General features: G+C 41.6%; 1 protein-coding gene across 4 annotated transcripts in view; it reads left to right on the forward strand.

The window, feature by feature from the left end:
* Positions 1–20,291, forward strand: part of lrp2bp (LRP2 binding protein) — a 41,380-nt gene that overhangs the window by 12,509 nt on the left and 8,580 nt on the right. For 3 of the 4 annotated variants that reach the window (XM_048527131.2, XM_059644836.1, XM_048527132.2), the window contains 4 exons: positions 1,003–1,116; positions 14,088–14,230; positions 14,413–14,518; positions 16,387–16,610. In XM_048527131.2, the coding sequence (XP_048383088.1) occupies positions 1,003–1,116; positions 14,088–14,230; positions 14,413–14,518; positions 16,387–16,610 (587 nt within the window). The remainder of the gene's footprint in view (positions 1–1,002; positions 1,117–14,087; positions 14,231–14,412; positions 14,519–16,386; positions 16,611–20,291) is intronic. The other variant, XM_048527133.2, reaches the window with a different exon arrangement.

The following is a 20,291-nucleotide window of genomic DNA, read 5'->3' on the forward strand; positions in this document are numbered from 1 at the left end:
CGGTTTCCTCCCACAGTCCAAAGATGTGCAGGCTAGGTGGATCGGCCATGCTAAATTGCCTGTAGTGTTCAGGGGTGTATGGGTTATAGGGGGATGGGTCTGGGTGGGATGTTTCAAGTGGCGGTGTGGACTTGTTGGGCCAAAGGGCCTGTTTCCACACTGTAGGGAATCTAATCTAAAAGGTTAAAGCAGGTGGGACAGAGGGAATGCACAGTTTGATGATGAGGCCTGTCTGGCAGCTCTGAGCAGCAGGTGGGGCTTATACGGCTCTGATGAGCACAGGGAGCCCCTAAATAATTGAACTCCGTTGCTCTGGCACCTCTTGCCTAGAAAAAGCTGTGTAGTCACCAAATTGACATGCCTGTCCCTATTATGGGTTCAATAATACAGGATGGGATGAAGCTCTTAATTGACTATTATTTGGCTACTTAAAGGCTTAAATAGGCCCTTGGGTGAGTGGATTGTACAGTGGCTTCACCTTGCCTTCACTTCATAGATATTGTGAGCGTACTACACCAAACATACGGCTGTAGTTCCAGTGGCTAATTACCACCACTGGCTCAGGGGCAATTAGGGATAGGTAATAAATGCTATCTCAAACTGCAATGTCCATATCCGCTGAACAGAATTAGAAGTAGGGATAGAGATAGTAGGAACTGCCGATCCCTATAAAAGTAGGGATGGATGGGAAGTCAGGAGGCAGGCCAGGTGTTTCATGCCTCCTCATCCTTCTCCAGCCCTTCATACAGCAGAAGGCCCAAAAGTCCAGCTGAAGGTTTCTGCTTTTCTTATAGCATCTGCTGCTATGTCATGCCAGATACTGCCAATTAATGGACTCAGATCTTCCTAAATCAACTAACTTTACTTAAAGACTGTGACTCAAACCTAAAGTCAAATTCCCACATGTGTTTAAGAAGGTTGCTTGCAGCAAGCAAGCTCTTTTTTTTAGAACAAAATTGAAAATTATCCTAATTGTTTGGTTTTTTTTTACATATGCTTCAGGGATGTTATGAAACAGCTTTTGAAGAGTTTAACAAAATTAAAGACACAGACTTCCAAGCTCTCTATCAGCTTGGTGTGATGTATTATGATGGCTTAGGCACTAAGGAGAATCCTGTGAGTAAATAAACTACTGTTACTGTCTAATGTGTTTTGATACCATATCTTTGTGTGCCAGTCATATTACACACAGAATAAATTCGAGAATCATTCCTCCATTCAGTGCACATACAAACGTAAAATAGCAGCTGTAGACCCTTTGGCCCTTCAAGCTTACTTGATAAGATTGTGGCTGATCTGTTTGCATTTCAAAGTCTACATTCCCATTCATAGCCAATAACCCTCGGTTGTCCTGCTAACTGTCCTTAAAAATATTCAATGATGCCACTTCCACTACTTTCCAAGGCAGAATGTTCCAAAGTTTCTCTCTGAGAATTAGGAAAAGAATTCTCACCTGTCCTGATTAGGCAAACCCTTCTTTTGGTTTTCACATTGTTCCAAAATAACTGCGGATGTTGTAAATCAGGAACAAGAAGTTGCTGGAAAAGCTCAGCAGGTCTGGCAGCATCTGTGAAGAAAAAATCGGAGTTAATATTTTGGGCACGGTGACCCTTTCTCAGAACTGAATACATCAGATTTCTGTTTTTCTTTTGAACAATGTACCCTGGTTCAGCATTGACCTACAACAGGAAGCATCCTTTCCGATTAATCACCCCTCACTCCTCTAAGCCCAGGAGAAACAAGTTCAACTTGACCAACCAATTCTCATTAGAAAACCCTCTCATTCCAGGTATTGATCTGGGAAACCTCCTTTGAACTGCCTCCAGTATATTTACGTTATAGATAAGGAGACCAAAACTGTACGTGGCTTTCGAGATGTGGTCAAACCAATGCCCTGTAAAACCGAAGCAAAACATCCTTATTTTGATGTTTAATTCCTCTCATAATAAAGGCTAATTGGATGCTATCCTTCATGCTGTATCTGCATACTAACTCTTTGTGACTCATGTGTTTGAACATCCATGCCTCTCTGCACCTTGGAATTCCACAGCCACTGTCTAAGTAATATTCTGTCTTTTCATTCTACCTGCCGAAGTAAACATTTCACATTTTCCCACATTATACTTTTCCATTTGCAAGTTTTCACAACATAATTTCCTAGCTATTGCTGTCACCTGCAAATTTAGCTACCATGCCTTCACTTCTTTCGTTTAAGTCATTTATATGAACTGTAAAACATTGAAGCTCCTGCAGGACTGCACTTGTCCATGCCAGCCAATCTTTTATCCATGTTAGTATGTTACCCCTTGCTCCATATTCTTCAACTTTGTACAATAATGTTTGCCTTTTGGAAATCCAATACTTTAACAGGCTTCTCCTTCTCCAAAGTGCATATGCTCCTTCAAAGAACTCAAAAAATTGGAAAAATACAATTTCATTTTCACAACACCATGCTCACTGTTCCCAATTATCTTGAGTTCTTCTCTAAGATCAATTCTTAACACTTTCTCCACAAGTCAACCATATAGTTTTTTTTGTTTGCTGTGTCCCTTCTTAAATAAAGGCACCATATTTGCTACTTTCTAGTCTACTGGAAGTTACCTAAATTGTGGGAATTTTAGAAAGTTAGCACCCTTGAAGTGCAGACAGTTCTTTGCAAAGAGTACTGTGCAACAGGCATGCTGACCACTACATTCACTTGTGATCCATATCTCAAAATAGGGTAAGTTGTTGGAGGGAATTCTGAGAGACGGGATCTACGTGCATTTTGAAAGACAACGACTGATTTGGGAACTGCACATGCTGGAGAATCCGAGGTAACAAAGTGTGGAGCTGGATGAACACAGCAGGCCAAGCAGCATCCCAGTTTTGTGCATGGGAAGTCGTGTCTCACAAATGTGATTGAATTTTCTAAAGAGGGGATGAAGAAGATAGATAAATACATTGTCTTCATGTACTTTAGCAAGGCCTCTGTTCTGCATGATAGGCTGGTTATTATGGTTTGATCACATGGGATCCAGCAAGAGCTAGCTAATTGGATGAAAAATTGGGTTGATGATGGGAGACACAGATTGGTGGTAGAGGTTTGTTGTCCAGACTGGAGGCCCATGTCCGGTGGTGTGCCACAAGGATCGGTGCTGTGTTCACTGTTGTTCATCATTTATATAAATAACTTGGAAAATAATATGTGAGGCATGGCTTAAAAGTTTGTGGATGACATCAAGATTGGTGGTATAGTGGACAGTGAAGAAGGTTATCTAAGATTTCAACATGACCTTGAACCAGTGGGCCAAGGATTGGCAAATGGAGTTAATTCAGATAAGTATGAGGTACTGCATTTTGGGAAGACAAACCAGGGGAAGACTTACACAGTTAATGGTAGGACTGTGGGGAGTGCTGTTGAACTCAGACCTGTGGGTGCAGGTACATAGTTCCTTGAAAGTGTGTCACAAGTAGACAGGGTGGTGAAGAAAATATTTGGCACACTTGCCTTCATCGGTCAGAGCACTGAATACAGGAGTTGGGATGTTATGTTGCAGTTGTACAGGACATTGGTAAGGCTGTATATTGGAGTACTGCATATAATTGTGGTTGCACTGCTATGGGAAGGATGATATTAAACTGAAAAGAGCACAAAAAAAAATTTACCAAGATATTACCGGACTGGAAGGTTTGAGCTATAAGGAGAGGCTGGGATTTCTTTCCCTGGAGCACAGGGGGCAAAGAGGTAACCTTTACAGAGTTTTATAAAAACCATTAAGGGCATCGATAAGGTGAATAGCAAAGCTCTTTTCTCCAGGGTAGGGAATCCCAAACTAGAGGGCATAGGTTTAAGGTGAGAAGGGAAAGATTTAAAAGGGACATGAGGGGCAACTTTTTAACAAAGAATGTAGTGTGCATATGGAATGAGCTGCGAGAGGAAGTGGTATAGGTGTGTACAATTATAATCTTTGAAAGATGTTTGGTAAGGTACATGGATTGGAAAGATTTAGAGGGATAGGAACCAATTGCAGGCAAATGGGACTAGTTCAGTTTAGGAAACCTGTTTGGCATAGATGAGTTGGGCCAAAGTGCCTGTTTCAATGTTGTAAGTCTCTTATGACTCTAACAGGCATATGTGTAACATAGGCAAGATAACAAAGTGTGAAGCTGGATGAACACAGCAGGCCAAACAGCATCTTGGAAGCACAAAAGCTGACATTTCGGGCCTAGACCCTTCATCAGAGAGTAGGCATCCTGCCCAAAGTTACCTCAGAAGGAGGCTAAATCAGAAAACAGACAAAATTCAGTCATAATGTCATGACTATCTGAGTCCATAACAAGTGTGTTTTAGAGATATAACTATTGATTTTAAGAATATAGCTTTTAGGGTGCGGATTGAAGTATTACATGTAAGAAAAATAGAAAGCATGATTGAAAACCTAATAAACAACCCTGAAGTAAATGTAAATCAAATAATCTTGGGTTCATTACAGTTAAACCCTAGAAGAATGGATGGCCTCTGTTTGAGCTTTTTAATAAAGCCAGAATGTTTATCATTACTTCACTAAAATATTTAACATTATTTCTGTAATTTCCAGAGGAAAAAGGCTAAAAGTTAGCAATTCTGGAAAATTCTATTAAAAGACTTGTAAAATTGCTTTAGCTATCAAAAGATATTCATACGAGTTATAGAATCAAAGTTGTGTATTGAAAATCAAATAATTCTTTTACTTTTGTTGGGCATTCCAAATTTGCCACATTATCATGGAGAAGGGCTGTGGGAGTTAGAGGGTTCCTTTGTTTAATTTTTCTGGGTGCTTCTCACAGAAGGCAATCGCAGATTTTGACTTATGTAGATTGTACCTCTTTGAGAGGTCATGGAGGAGGAAGAGAGAAGATGATTTAGTACTAGCTTTGAGTAAAAGGAAAAATGTCTACCATAACCTTTACAGTGAAAATAAGCATTTTAGCCTTAAGAATGTAATGAAGGCTAAGTTTGAATTGAGTAGTCTGCAGTTGTGTCCACAGATTAGAGAAAGGATAGTGGTTCACTTGGCTCAATGCTAATGGAAGGATTCCCATTGTATTTTATAAGATAACTCTTAGGGTGAGATGGTGGGAGTCAAGTAGATGTTAAACTGGATTCACAGCATATGTAGCTTATAAAATAAAGTATGAAGGACGTAGTACCACCCTCGATTTCTTTAGGTTTTTTTAAATGTACAGTACATGGATTTATTCTTTATTTTTGTTTAATACATGAAATCTTGTCCTCATTCTAACAGTTAATTAGTGCGTACTTTGCTTTAAATTTGATAGGCTTTTAATAGAATTGTAACAAAACACAGACTACAAAGTCTAGAACAGCTTCTGTGATGTTCTGAAATCTTTCTATGTGTCTTAGTCTTGTTCATCACCAATCCCTGGTGCGGACAGGACGACACTGCTTACAAAATCACCCAAATTCTAGGAGGATGGAGCAAAGAGAACGTTAATTACATCCTCAGCTGGCTTTGATCCGTCAAGGAGGAAGGAGTCAATGGAGTTCCACAGATTGCCATCACTTGCCCTTTTGCTAACCCTGCCATGCTATTAGAGATGATGAATACAAACACACTCCTGCCCAGGAACTGATTGTGTCCCAGCTGAACATTACAACATTGGAGATCAATGCCTGATCAAAAGAAATGCCTGAACAATTTAATCCATGTAGGAACAGTGTTTAGGCACCAACCTTCTCCTGCATGTTTTTCAGCACCATGATATCTGGTATCTTCCATACTGGTGATCATGGTAAAGAAATCAGCTATCAAGTGGGGGAAGAGCTGCTGAAACATGAAGTGATTCCAGACGGATGACTGCATTATCCTCCAGATCATAGCTTAAGGTGTAGAGCATGGATTTATTCTTAACTGCTACAACAACTATGACCTTAAGATTAGTATGTAGAAAACTGATGAATTGCACTAAAATGCTGTTGAAACCACCTTGAGCCCAAGATTTCGGTCCATGACCATGACCTGTTAGCAGTGCAGATGTTCACTCACCTCATCAACACGTACTCTCTTGAGCTATCTGTATTGATGAGAAAATAAATGTAAGGAATTGTTATGTAAATACAGCCTTTACTAAACTTGAACCACACACTGGCACTGAAGAGGATTCAGTCTGCCTAAATAAAGTGAATATCTATAGAACAATAGTCCTTGCTTACCCTATGAATGTCATACTTGGACATTGTAACAGTGTCATGCCAAGGACCTCAACAATGTTCACATGAGCTATATTCAAATACTTTTGAAGATCAGATGGCAGCATTAAACCCCAGACACGGGTGCTTGCCTGAGCTGGCCTGCCTAGCATATGCACCACACGGAGATATTCGGATTAATTGGGCTTGTCACAGGGAACATAGGAATTAGGAGCAGGAGGTGGCAATTCATGGCTGATCTTATCCTGGTCTGAACTCCACTTTCCTGCCTGCTCCCTACAGCCCCTTATCCCACTTTTCATCAGAAACATACCTATTTCTTTCTTGAATCTGTTGATTAATTCTGCCTGCACTGCACTCTGGGGCAGTGAGTTCCACGGATTTACAATGCTCCAAGAGAAGTATTTTTTCCTTGTCTCAATTTTGAACCTACCTCCTCTCATGATCTATAACCTCTAACAGACTGTCCCACAAGGGTGACCATCTGTTCAACGTCTACCTTATCAAACTCCTTCAGTATTTGATATAACTCCAATCAGATCCCCCTCATCTTAACTCAAACATTACAAAGTTGGAGATCAATGCCTTAACTCAATTAGGTATAAGCTATTTAGCAGCTCCTCATGCAACAGCCCTTTCATCCCTGGAACCTCGTCTGAACTCTATCCCATTGCCACAGTATCCTTAAGTAAGGAGACCAAAACTGGATATAGTATTCCAGATGTGGTCTCACCAACACCTGATATAGTTATAACAACAATTTGTTGTTTTTATAATTCAGCCCTTTTGCAATAAATGACTAGATTCCATTTGACTGTCTTATTGTTTGCTGTACCTGTATGCCCACTTTCTATGATTCATGCACGAAGACACCCAGATTTTAGCTGTTGGGTTTATGTTCTGCATCAAATCAGCATCTGGAGATCCACTATTACCAAATGTTGTTTGTGCTGCTTCACACATGATTGAACTTGGCAACATCCACGCTTCATTGAAACTGGCAGTGAAGCTTCCTGGTGAACCTTTGGTGGGTAGCAATGCTTCCAGGGGCACAGTGAGTGCTGGTATAGGGCATTATTCTATGTGCAAGGGATGTTGATACCGGATGCAAATGTTTGGAAGTTTGCATCTTTTGAGGACACTTCTTCATTTACAGTTAATAGGAGAATTAAGAAGGGCAGCGTGGTGGTTTAGTGGTTAGCCTCACAGCACCAGGGACTCTTGCTTGATTCCACCCACGGGTGACTGTCCATGTGGAATTTTCACAACCTCCCATTGCCTGCATGGGTTTCCTCCAGGTGTTCCAGTTTTCTCCCACAGTCCAAAGATGGTTAGGTGGACTGGCCTTGGTGTCCAGGGATGTGTAGGTTAGCTGGATTTGCCATGGAAAATGCATGGTTACAGGATAGAGTAGGTGGGTGGGTGTGGATGAGATGCTCTTCAGAGAGTTGTTGTGGACCTGATGGGTTGAATGGCCTGCTTCCACACTCTAAGAATTCTGCATCCCTCTGCACTGACGCAGTTTGAATCTACTTTCCAGTTAAATAATAATTTGCTCTTTTCCCAGGTAAAATGGACAACCTTGCACTTATTTACATTAAACTGCACCTGCCAGATTCTGACCCATTCTCCTAGCCTGTTAATGACCATCTGTAAACTCTTTATCTCCTCATTACTACCTGCTTTCTCGCCTACATCCATGAACTTTGCTATGTTACACTATGTCCGTGTGCGCAGATCATTCTTATAATGTAAATAGTTGTGGCCTGAGAACTGAACCCTGTGGCACCTCAATCGTTCACAATCCAGAGAAGGACAAATTTATACCAACCCTCTGCTTTCTGTCAGTTAGCCAACCCTCCATCCAAGCCAATACTCTACCTTTAACCTCTAGGGTCCTAACCTTCTGGATCAGAATGTCTAACATTCTCTTACTAAATCAATCTTTTAGAGAGAACTTGAGTCCAAGTACAATGAAAGGATGCTCTGAGGCTTCCCTTATGATTTTTGAGATTGACCTAATGTTCTGGGAGAAAGTCACTCGAGGTTGCTGCATCTGGCAAAAACAAATGAAAAAAAGTGACCTCCTTTGAAAGCAAACACATATCAGAGGCAAGAGAAAACCTGAGGAGAGATGATGCTGAGTCAGAAATTCAAAGATGGTACACACAGGAAAGTGGTTTGAGACCACATCTAGATCAGCCATGTTTTTATTCAATGACAGAGCAGCCTTGAGAGGATGAATGGCCAACTCCTATATTCTTATGCTTCTGGAAAATTCAGTCATCTGAAGTATCCAGTCTTAATTGGATAACATTCTGGCTGAAGATTGGCCACAGGACTCATTTTCATACTTACTGGAGGCTGACCAAACACCACAGGGGAATCACATTGCTATCTTCACTTCAGAGGATGACAAAGATATTTCAATCTGCTGCAGTAATTGAAATAGAGTCCTTTTGAAAACTGCACCCTGATTTGGATCCACTACACCAAATTACACAACTTTATAAGAAATTTACAAGCATACTACTCAAATTGATTTGAAAATATATCAGATTGACTCAGCAGTCTGTGCAAAAGTTTCACCGGCCTGTATAAATGATGTGACTGATGGAAGTTTGTCATTATATCGTTATCTGATGGCATGGGCACAGAATTAACATCTTACAAAGCTTCCCTGCTCCCAACTATCAATTTAAAAAGACCGAACGAGTTGCCAGTTACTACTTCATAGGGATGAGAATGAGAAGAGCATGAGGGCTACCGTAGAATTCTTTTTATCACTGAAACAAAAGTATTGTAGTGCTGGAAACTAGTCATGAAAACAAAGTGCTAGATGCACCGTACAGATCAAAGAGTTCTGACGAAAGAGCTTGAAGTATTAAATGTGTTCCTTCTCCAGTGACTACCTGAATATTTCCTGCGTTTCCTTTTACTTTCGCGCTCACTTTCACACAATGTGGCAATGGTGGAAATTTGGCACCAAGTTACTTGCTAAGTTAGGAAATTGTATGCTTTGGAGATGAATTCAAGAAAAAGAGAATAAAGATTACCTCTCTCCCTAGAAGAAATAAGTTGCAATTCTGATATATTCATATATTATAAATTCAGTATTGCAATGGCAACTTTGAAGATACATTATGTTCACTCAATTTAGGCAAATTCATAGGTCAAAGCATGACAACCACAAACATTCACTTCCTCTACCACTGATGCACAGTAGTGGCAGTATGTGCCATCAACAAAACGCACTGCAGAAATTCACCAAGGCTCCCTTCCATAACGGCATTGTTGTTTACACCAAACAGGCTGTAGTGGTTCAAGAAGGCAGCTCACCAGCATCTTAAAGAGCAACTAGCGATATACAATAAATGCTGGCTCAGCCAGTGAAGCCCACATCTCATTAAGAAATAAGAAAAATTAGATTAATACAAAATCGACATTTTGCAGTTAAGTCATTGAGCTGTGTTACTGTCTTTACCTATGCAGCCAGACCTGCTGAGTTTCTCTAGCAGCAGAAACAGTGCTGAGAGAGAAACAATAAAAACAGTTTGGAGATAGCAAAAACTGCAAATGCTGGAGTCAGAGTCAACACAGTGTGGAGCTGGAGGAACACAGGTCAAGCAGCATCAGAGGAATAGGGAAGTCAGTGTTTCAGATCGGAACCCTTCTTCAGAGTTTTCTGTTTTTATTTCAGACCTCCAGTATTTTGCCTTTATTCTTTCAAACAGTTTTTTTCTGCCTATGTACACTTCAGAGCTACCATAGACCATCAAAGGCTATATATATAGAAATTGATTCTAATTCAACCTGCCTAGTTTCCAAATGAAAATGATCATGTTACCTTGTTCAAAAATCATTTACCTTTGTACTATTTCCTATTTAAATTGTAGAATTCTGTGGCAGGTAAGACTGTTAAAAGCAGGCAGTGAACTCTTGATGTTTTGGAAGTTGAGATCCTAAGGAGCTGATTTGGGACATGAAACAAGGAAACTGGCACAGTTTTCCTGCCAAGTTCAAGCTAGTCTGCAATTAAATCACAGAATCGTTATGGTGCAAAAGTATGCTGGCCTGCTCATTGTCTCTGCAAAAGCTGTTTGAATGAGAATTATAACTTGGTGCCATTCTCTTACCTTTTCTTCATAACCCCAGATATTGTTTCGATTTAAACAGTCATCCACTGCTCCCTTGAATGCCTCAATTGAATTTGTCTGCAACACACTTCCACACAGTGCATTTCAGACCCTAACTACTCGTCATGTGGAAAAGTTTGTTCTCACATCACGTTTTCTTCTGTTGCAACTTACCTTGTATCTGCACTGTTTTGTCCTCAGTTGTTTTACAAGAAGAAACGCTTCCTCACTATGTTATGTGTTCAGTCCATTCGGGATTTTGAATGGTTGCATCAGATATCCTCGTCTTTGAGGAAAATAGCCCCAAATTCTTCAATGTATTGTCATAGCTGAAGTTTCTCACCCCTAGAATCATTCTTGGAAAACTCCTCTGCACAATCTCCAAAGTGTTCACATCCTTCCTTGCAGTTTTGATCTCCTTTTTTGAGAAAGGACGTTCTTGCCGCAGAGGAGTGAAGGTTTGCCAAGTTGATTCCTGAGGTTGCAGTGTGAGGAGAGATTGATTCAGTTAGGATTATATTCACTGGAGTTGGAATGGCAGGGTTGTGTGGGGTGGGGGGGGAGGGTGTTGCCCTGGTGATTGTGGTTAGATTCTCATAAGAAGCTTTAAAATTCTAGCAAGATAGGTTCAATACAGGAATGATATTCCTGATGGTGGGGGAGTCCAGAATTAGGGTTATAGTTTAAGGATAGTGTAAACCTTTCAGAACTGAGATGAGGAAAACTTACTTCATCTAGAGAGTGTGGGCCATTGGAATTGACTCCCCAGAAAATTGTCAAGGCCAAAACATTTCTTTCTAACAAGGAGCTAAAAGTGGCATTTGTGACTAAAGTGATCAAGGAATATGGGTGGAGGGTGGGGTTCAGGTAATGAGCTCAACGATCAGTTCATAACAAACAGAGCAGGGTTAACAACTCACACAGCCTCGTCCTGCTGCTACCTTCTATTTTTCATAAATGTGTTCAGAACCGCACACAGTACTTGAGCTGAGGCCTAACTCTTCTTTTATACAAGTTCAACATAACCTCCTTGTTCACACCCTCTGTGTCCAGTATAAATAAAGCCAGAATACTGTATGCTTTATTTACTGCTCAATCTTTTGGGCCGAAGGGCCTGTTTCCATGCTGTATTACTCTATTACTTTACTTTACTTTACCTGTGCAATCATATTTAATAACTTAAGTACATACAAATCCAAGCTTCTCTGCTCCTGCACACCCATTATTTTATCCTGTATCTCTACACTCTACCAAAATGTGTCTCTTAACTCTTCTCCACATTGAACTTCATCTGTCACCTAACTGTCCATTCCAAAATAATTGGTTGCCCCAAAATCCCAATCCCTGGGAAAGTCCACAACGAATTTTCCTCCAGCATGAAAGATATCCATTCACCATTACTCTTTGTTTCCTATCTTTAGCCAGAACAGTAACCGTGGTGCTACTGTCTCATTTATTCCGTGAGCTATCTCACCAGTTGTGGTGTGGTGCTGCATCAGATACCTTTTAGAAGTCCATAAATGTCATAGAGTCATACAGCACTGAAATGGACCCTTGAGTCCACACTGAACATAATCCCAAACTAAACTAGTCCCACCTACCTACTCCTGGCACAAATTCCTCCAAATTTTTCCTATTCATATTCATATATTCACACCAACGATATTACTCTACTCTTACTTAATCTGTTCACTGCTCAGAAACTTCGGCAAGTTAAAAACATTATATGCCCTTAAGCAATCTGTGCTGTCTCATCCTAATTAACCTACATTTTTTCATGCAACTATTCCAAATAATCATTTCGGAAACTTCCTTACCATTGAAGTTAAATTGACTGGTCAGTATTTGCTGGGCTGTTTCCTCACTGCATTTTGCGAACAAGGTATCAATCACATCTGCAATTCTCCAGCTTGCAGGAGAAGACTAGTTAACTCTAAGACTTCCCTTATGTGGCAAGGACGTCCAGAGTGCTCTTCTAAGTCCTACAAAGGAAGTCAGTCAGAGTGTCCCTTTTCACAAACGTTCTTGTTGTGGCTTACTTAGTTACCAACAAGGGTATTACTACTAATCAAATATCCCTTGCCTCCTGTTGGGTAGTTGCTTTCTCTAACACAGTTGACTGATAGTAGTGAGAGATAATGGGAACTGCAGATGCTGGAGAATTCCAAGATAATAAAATGTGAGGCTGGATGAACACAGCAGGCCAAGCAGCATCTCAGGAGCACAAAAGCTGACGTTTCGGGCCTAGACCCTTCATCAGAGAGGGGGATGGGGAGAGGGAACTGGAATAAATAGGGAGAGAGGGGGAGGCGGACCGAAGATGGAGAGTAAAGAAGATAGGTGGAGAGAGTATAGGTGGGGAGGTAGGGAGGGGATAGGTCAGTCCAGGGAAGACGGACAGGTCAAGGAGGTGGGATGAGGTTAGTAGGTAGATGGGGGTGCGGCTTGGGGTGGGAGGAAGGGATGGGTGAGAGGAAGAACCGGCTAGGGAGGCAGAGACAGGTTGGACTGGTTTTGGGATGCAGTGGGTGGGGGGGGGGAAGAGCTGGGCTGGTTGAGTGGTGCAGTGGGGGGAGGGGACGAACTGGGCTGGTTTTGGGATGCGGTGGGGGAATGGGAGATTTTGAAACTGGTGAAGTCCACATTGATACCATTAGGCTGCAGGGTTCCCAGGCGGAACATGAGTTGCTGTTCCTGCAACCTTCGGGTGGCATCATTGTGGCACTGCAGGAGGCCCCTGATGGACATGTCATCTAAAGAATGGGAGGGGGAGTGGAAATGGTTTGCGACTGGGAGGTGCAGTTGTTTGTTGCGAACTGAGTGGAGGTGTTCTGCAAAGCGGTCCCCAAGCCTCCGCTTGGTTTCCCCAATGTAGAGGAAGCCGCACCGGGTACAGTGGATGCAGTATACCACATTGGCAGATGTGCAGGTGAACCTCTGCTTAATGTGGAATGTCATCTTGGGGCCTGGGATAGGGGTGAGGGAGGAGGTGTGGGGGCAAGTGTAGCATTTCCTGCGGTTGCAGGGGAAGGTGCCGGGTGTGGTGGGGTTGGAGGGCAGTGTGGAGCGAACAAGGGAGTCACGGAGAGAGTGGTCTCTCCGGAAAGCAGACAGGGGTGGGGATGGAAAAGTAGTGCTAAGATAAGACTTGAAAATTACAATTCCCAGGACAACAAGCAACTTTCATACTTGGTCCTTCTCCATCTACTATAGACCCACATGGAATCAAAATTGAACACAATGTTTGAAATCATGCTGAGATCACTTTGCGTTTGTCACATTTACTGTTACAAACCAGAATACTGACCTAATTGGGAATTATCTATGAATGAACACTAAAAGCAGCTCCTCCCAAACACTCATATTTACAAAATTCAACCAGGCAAGGAGCTTCTTTAGAAATATAGAAACTAGTTGCCTCAGAGAGCTCTCTGATGAAGGGTCTAGGCCCGAAACGTCAGCTTTTGTGCTCCTGAGATGCTGCTTGGCGTGCTGTGTTCATCCAGCTCCATACTTTGTTATCTTGGATTCTCCAGCATCTGCAGTTCCCATTATCTCTGCCTCATCTTCAAATGCTGGATTGCCAGAGCTCAGGAGTGATACGCAGCTTCTGGGTCACAGTTTAGACATCAGAGATTAGGAAAACTAGTTCCACAGTCTGCACGCTTTTACTGAGTCTGGAAATTCAAGCTTGCTTTTCAATTAAATAATCTTTTTATTTTCTTGCACTGTTTAATTACATTGTTTTTTTATGCCAGGCTTTGGGTGTGGAATACATGAACAGAATCATAAACTCTGAAGATCCAAGAGCACAACACTTGAAATTTGCAGCATATTACAACTTGGGTAGAGCTTCTTTCGAAGGATTTGGCAGCCAGCAGAGCGATGCAGAAGCTGAAAGGTTTGTAGAGTTTTTCTTTCTTACCATCCTGTGTGACTCAGAATAACGGCACTGGCCACAATTCAAAAAGTACTTAATTAGTTGTAATATACTTTGAGACATCCAGTGATAGTGAAAAGTACTTCATAATTGTAAGTTTTATTTTAAAACCGTTACTGCGCACTTTTTTTTTGTTTTTACAGACTGTGGCTTCTTGCTGCAGATGATGGTAATCCAAAAGCGAGTGTGAAAGCCCAAACTATTCTAGGACTGTTTTACTCTAGACCTGAGTCACAGGATTTGCAAAAGGTACATGAGAAAATATGGGGATCTCTATATTAAATGCACAGTATAATCAAGATTAATATGAAAGCATTTACTATGCTTTTTACTATACAATAAAGCAGCTAGACAAAGAATTGCAGTTTCTGTAGTTCGTGGTGAAAAACTGCACCCATTGCTCATTCATCTTACCTCACCTCATTAGAATTTCCACCCATCAAATATACCTTTCACCCTATTCCCACATCTACAGACTATATTCCAAATTCACTCACACACGACGCTCACCCAAAGTTCTTAAACAATTTATACCACCTTCCCAGTGTGCTCACATAGATATGTGCACGCTTGCCATTCAAACCTTTCCCTCACTCTTTCAACACCTTCTTTTCCTATTTGAACATCTTCCTACCCATCCCTTGGAACTAATCTGCAACAACTCACCTGTCTCCTCCATTGCCTAATCTTAGCTACCATCTGATATTCAGCCCAAATAATGTGTTTTAGTACTCAGTCGCCATCCATACTCTAAGAATCATAGCAGGTTCACAGGTCACTTCACCCATTGTAACAGTCCTGGCCAATAAATGAGCCCCCAAGCTTAATCCCACTGTCCAGCATTTGGTCTGTTGCCTTCCAGGGTATGCCATTTGAGGTGCATATGTTTGAAAAGAATTGAAGTTGCCTACCTCTACAGGTTTTATTCAGACCGAGAATTCCGTACCATTACTACCCTCAAAATGAAAATGATTTTCGTCATTTCCCCGCTAATCATTCTTACCGTTCATTTTAAGTCTACCATCTTTGTCACTGACCTCCCTGCTGAAGGTAGATAGGCCTTTTCAATCCATTCTATCCAGGCCCCTCACAACTTTGTACATGTTGATCAAATTTCCTCTCAGCCTCCTCTGTTCCAAAGAGAATTAGCCCAGTGTATCCAACTTTTCCTCATAGCCACAATTGCTGTAGTGCAATTTCTGTAATGAGGTGACCAACCCTCCACAAAGTTCTAATTCCACTATTCATTAACGCACTTGTAACTCCACTCTTTCTTTCAGCAATCTCTTTTAATGTTCACAATAACTCCACCATTTAATTTAAACCACTACCTCCCTTCAATAAGGTACAGATTAAAATTTAAACTTCAACATTTCACAATCTTCGACTAAAATGTTCCACATAAATTTTGTGCCCAAACCTTCTGCCTCATGGCACTGCTGAGCAGTCACCAACATAGTGAAACCTTTCCTAGGCATAGAAACTAGCAGATAAATATGAAGTGTTACAAATATTTACAACATTTATCTTTCCTTCAAAATATACTTCGTATTAATTAAATCCTTTATACAAAAACGTTTATTACATTACATGCATTTCCGGTGTACAGTCTTCTGCACTGATTCTTATGAATGAGACATCCTAGTCACGCTGGCCATATGTGACACACAGAATGTAAAACACAGAAATAGGCTATTTGGCCCAATGGATCTATGGCAGTGTTTACTCTCTACAATTCTAATTACCTCTTCCCAGAAATTAATTGGGATTAAGAACACACTGTTGAAGAAAATATAGAGTCTCCCTTTACTTCCAGCCACTACATGAGTGATTTCACTGCAGTAGAAAGTCCCTGTCCAATGGCTGTACTGCTTTTTCTAATATGTCAAAATGCAAAAATGAATTACAGAGCAATACATTTGGTGGAAAATATTAATGAGTGTTATTAAAAATTAATCAGAACTGCACCGCCTAAAACTGAATAAGTTGTTTCCATTTTAAGGCTGCAGTTTTTGTGGCTGAGGATCACCTTGGTTTATCACAAAATTTAATTTTGCTACAACCTGTACCATGTTTTAATCTAACAGTTGTGCTATTATGTGCTTCGACTCTTTCAGGCATTCTTTTGGCATTCTGAAGCCTGTGGCAATGGAAGTCTAGAGTCCCAGGGTGTATTGGGTTTGTTGTACCTCACTGGGCAAGGTATCCGTAAGGACGCACAGTCAGCATGGAATTGTCTGAAGGAAGCATCAAGCAGAGGCAATGTTTATGCTCAGGGTCACCTAATTGCTTATTTCTACAGTCGTAAGCTGTACTATAATACTGTCGATCTTGCTCAAAGGTAATGGAAATGATCAAACTCATCTTTTGTCAACATAACCACACAGAAATCTAATTATAGATAACAAAATGTGAGGCTGGATGAACACAGCAGGCCAAGCAGCATCTCAGGAGCACAAAAGCTGACTAGGGCCTAGACCCTTCATCAGAGAGGGGGATGGGGTGAGGGTTCTGGAATAAATAGGGAGAGAGGGGGAGGCGGACCGAAGATGGAGAGAAAAGAAGATAGGTGGGGAGGTAGGGAGGGGATAGGTCAGTCCAGGGAAGACGGACAGGTCAAGGAGGTGGGATGAGGTTAGTAGGTAGGAGACGGGGGTGCGGCTTGGGGTGGGCTTCCTCCCACCCCAAGTCGCACGCCCGTCTCCTACCTACTAACCTCATCTCACCTCCTTGACCTGTCCGTCTTCCCTGGACTGACCTATCCCCTCCCTGCCTCCCCACCTATACTCTCTCCACCTATCTTCTTTTCTCTCCATCTTCAGTCCGCCTCCCCCTCTCTCCCTATTTATTCCAAAACCCTCACCCCATCCCCCTCTCTGATGAAGGGTCTAGGCCTGAAACGTCAGCTTTTGTGCTCCTGAGATGCTGCTTGGCCTGCTGTGTTCATCCAGCCTCACATTTTATTATCTTGGAATTCTCCAGCATCTGCAGTTCCCATTACAACCAAAACTAAGTTGTGCAGCCACCCATCCTCTGCCTATCGACCCAGAATGCAACAATGAATGGAGCCAGCAGCACTTTGGGATAGATATATTTAAATTGCTGTGGAGGGTAGGGTGCAAGAATTTCAATGATGTGAAAGCAGATTTGACCCAGATAAATTAGAGAATCAAAAACTGATCAAAACTTGGACTAAATGTGTGTACTATCAGGAAGATAGTGATTAGCCTTAAGAGTACATAGATAAGATGATGGAATTGGCATGAACATGGAAGTGAAGGGTGAACTGATTCCTTTGTTTTTTCTATCAAAATGTAAGACGATACAAAATAAAGGATAAAATGTAACTGAAGAGAATTTAGTTGATTTACATTTAAGATCTTGTGGTGTTGTGATGGCATCCCATCTGCCCCGGACGTGTGAGATAACAAGTCCAAACAGATTGATTAAAATAATTAGAATCCCATTGAAGTGCAGCAGACAGCCAGGATATATGCTTATAAACTATTAAATATGGCAGGTTTAGTTGAGAATAAAGGCATATGGGATTCTTTATAAATAGAAGTATTGAATACATGAGCAAAGAAATTACGACGAACATTCACAAAACATTGTTTGACCTTAGCTGGAGTATTGTGCCTAAACCAGGGCACCATGTTATAGTAATCACAATAAAGGTGTTCAGGAGCAGAACAGATTTATAGTAATAGTTTTGGGATGTCGACCTTCAGTTATACTGATAAACTTAGAGAACTTGGGCCTATTCTCCTGGGGGAATGTTGACACTTGATGGAAGTTATAAAAATTATGAGCCTGAAGACAGTGTGTAGGGAGAATACAATGGTAGAACCAAAAAACGCAACTTGAAGAGGACTGGCAAAGAACCAAAAACAACACGAGGAAAACCTTTTTTTTAAGAAAAAGCATAAGTAATGAGAACCTGGAGTGCACTGCTGAGAATGTAGAAGATGGAGATTCAGTCTTCAGCCTTCCTACAGGCAATTCGATAATTACATGAAGGAAAGAACAGGTAGGGGAGTAGTGCTAATTGACACTCTTGCAGAAAGCAGTTATGGACATAAAGGACTGAATAGCAGCAACCATACTGACACAGACTTGAATTTTTCTACAGTCAATGACTTGCTTTTGGTTTTTTTTGAAAAATTCATTGCCCATTCCTAATTCCCCAAAGAGCAGTCAAGAGTCAACCATATTGTTGCAGTTCCTTTTTTTAATTCACTTGTGGGATGTAGGTTTCACTGGCTGGTCAGCATTTATTGCTAGTTGCCGTTGAGAAGTCAGTGGTCAGCTGCCTTCTTTTCTACATATTGCAGGTTTATCCACAATGCCCTTTGTCAAAATCCTGGAATTCCCTCCCAAAGTGACTGCGAAGGACATATTTCCAGATCAGAACGGTGAATGGCTTGGAGGAGAACTTGCAGGTGATAGTGTTCCCAATCATTTGCTGGCCTTGTCCCTCTAGATAGAAGTGCTGTGGGTTTTGAAGACGCTGTGTAATGAATTTCTGCAGTGCATCAAGCAAACAATATACACTGCTGCAATTGAGCACAAGTGGTAGTGCGAGTGCATGTTTGTGGATGTGGTGCCAGTCAAGCAAGTTGCTTTGTTCTGTATCATGTCAAACTTCTTGAGTGTTGTTAGAGTTACACTCATCCAGGCAACTGGAAAATACTCTATTACAGTCCTGACATGCACCCTGTAGATGGTGGACATGCTTTGAGGAGGTAGGAAATGAGTTACTTGCTGCAATATTCCTAGCCTTATACCTGGTCTTGTAGCCACTGTGTTTATGTGGCAAGCCCAGTTGAGTTTCTGGTCAATGGTAACCACAGGATATTGATAGTGGAGGATTCAGTAATGGTAACACTATTTGATTTCAAGGGGTGGTGGTTAGATGGTCTCTTATTCTAAATGGTCGTTGCCTGGCATTTGTGTGGTGTGCATGTTGCTTGCCATTTTGTCAGCCCAAGCGTGGATATTGTCCAAATCTTGTTGCATTTGAACACAGATTGTTTCAGTATCTTAGGAGTCACAAAGGGTGCTTTGTGCACTCATTGGTGAACATCCCTACTTCTGACCTTAAGATGGAGAATAGGTTGTTGATGAAGCAGCTGAAGATGGTTTGGTTTAGGACACTACCCTGAGGATATCATTACCCTGTGATATCTTGAAGCTAACCTCCAGCAACCACGACCATCTTCTTATGTGCCACCACAGGACAGCACAGTACAGGTCCTTCACCCAACAATGTGCCAGTTACGACTCCAACCAGCAGAGAGTTTTCCCCCGGATACTCGTTGACTCCAGTTTTATTAGGGCTCCTTGATGCCACACTCAGTCAAATGCAGTCTTGACGTCAAGGATTGACACTCTCATCTCACCTCTGCAGTTCAGCTCTTTTGTCCATGTTTGAACCAAGGCTGTAATGAAGTCAGGAGCTGGGTGGCCCTGGCAGAACCCAAACTGAGCATCACTTAGCAGGTTATGGCAGAGTAGGTGCTGCTTGACAGCACTGTCAATGACACCGTCCATCACATTACTAGTGACCAAGAATAGACTGATGGGCTGGTAATTGGCCAGTTTAAATTTGTGTACAAGAGATCCTTAAGCAGTTTTCCAGACTTTCAGGCAGATGCCATTGTTGTATTGGAAGAGCCTGGCTACAAGAACAGCAAGTTCAGGAGCAAAAGTCTTCAGTACTATTGCCGGTATGTTGTCAGAGCCCATAGCTTTTGCAGAACCCAGTCCTCTAACTGTTCCTTCAAGTTATGCGGAGTGAATTGAATTGGCCGAAGACTAGTATTTGTAATGCTACAACCACTGGGAGGGAGCAGAGTAGATCTTCCACTCAACACTTCTGGTTGAAGATTGCTGCAAATGCTTCAGTCTTATATTTTGCACTGATGTGCTGGGCTCTTCCATCATTGAGGATGGGGATATTTGTGGAACCTTCACCTCCGGTGAGTTGTTTAATTGTTCACCACCATTCACAACTGGATGT

Source organism: Stegostoma tigrinum, chromosome 3 (genome assembly GCF_030684315.1).
Source record: "Stegostoma tigrinum isolate sSteTig4 chromosome 3, sSteTig4.hap1, whole genome shotgun sequence".
NCBI lineage: Eukaryota > Metazoa > Chordata > Chondrichthyes > Orectolobiformes > Stegostomatidae > Stegostoma > Stegostoma tigrinum.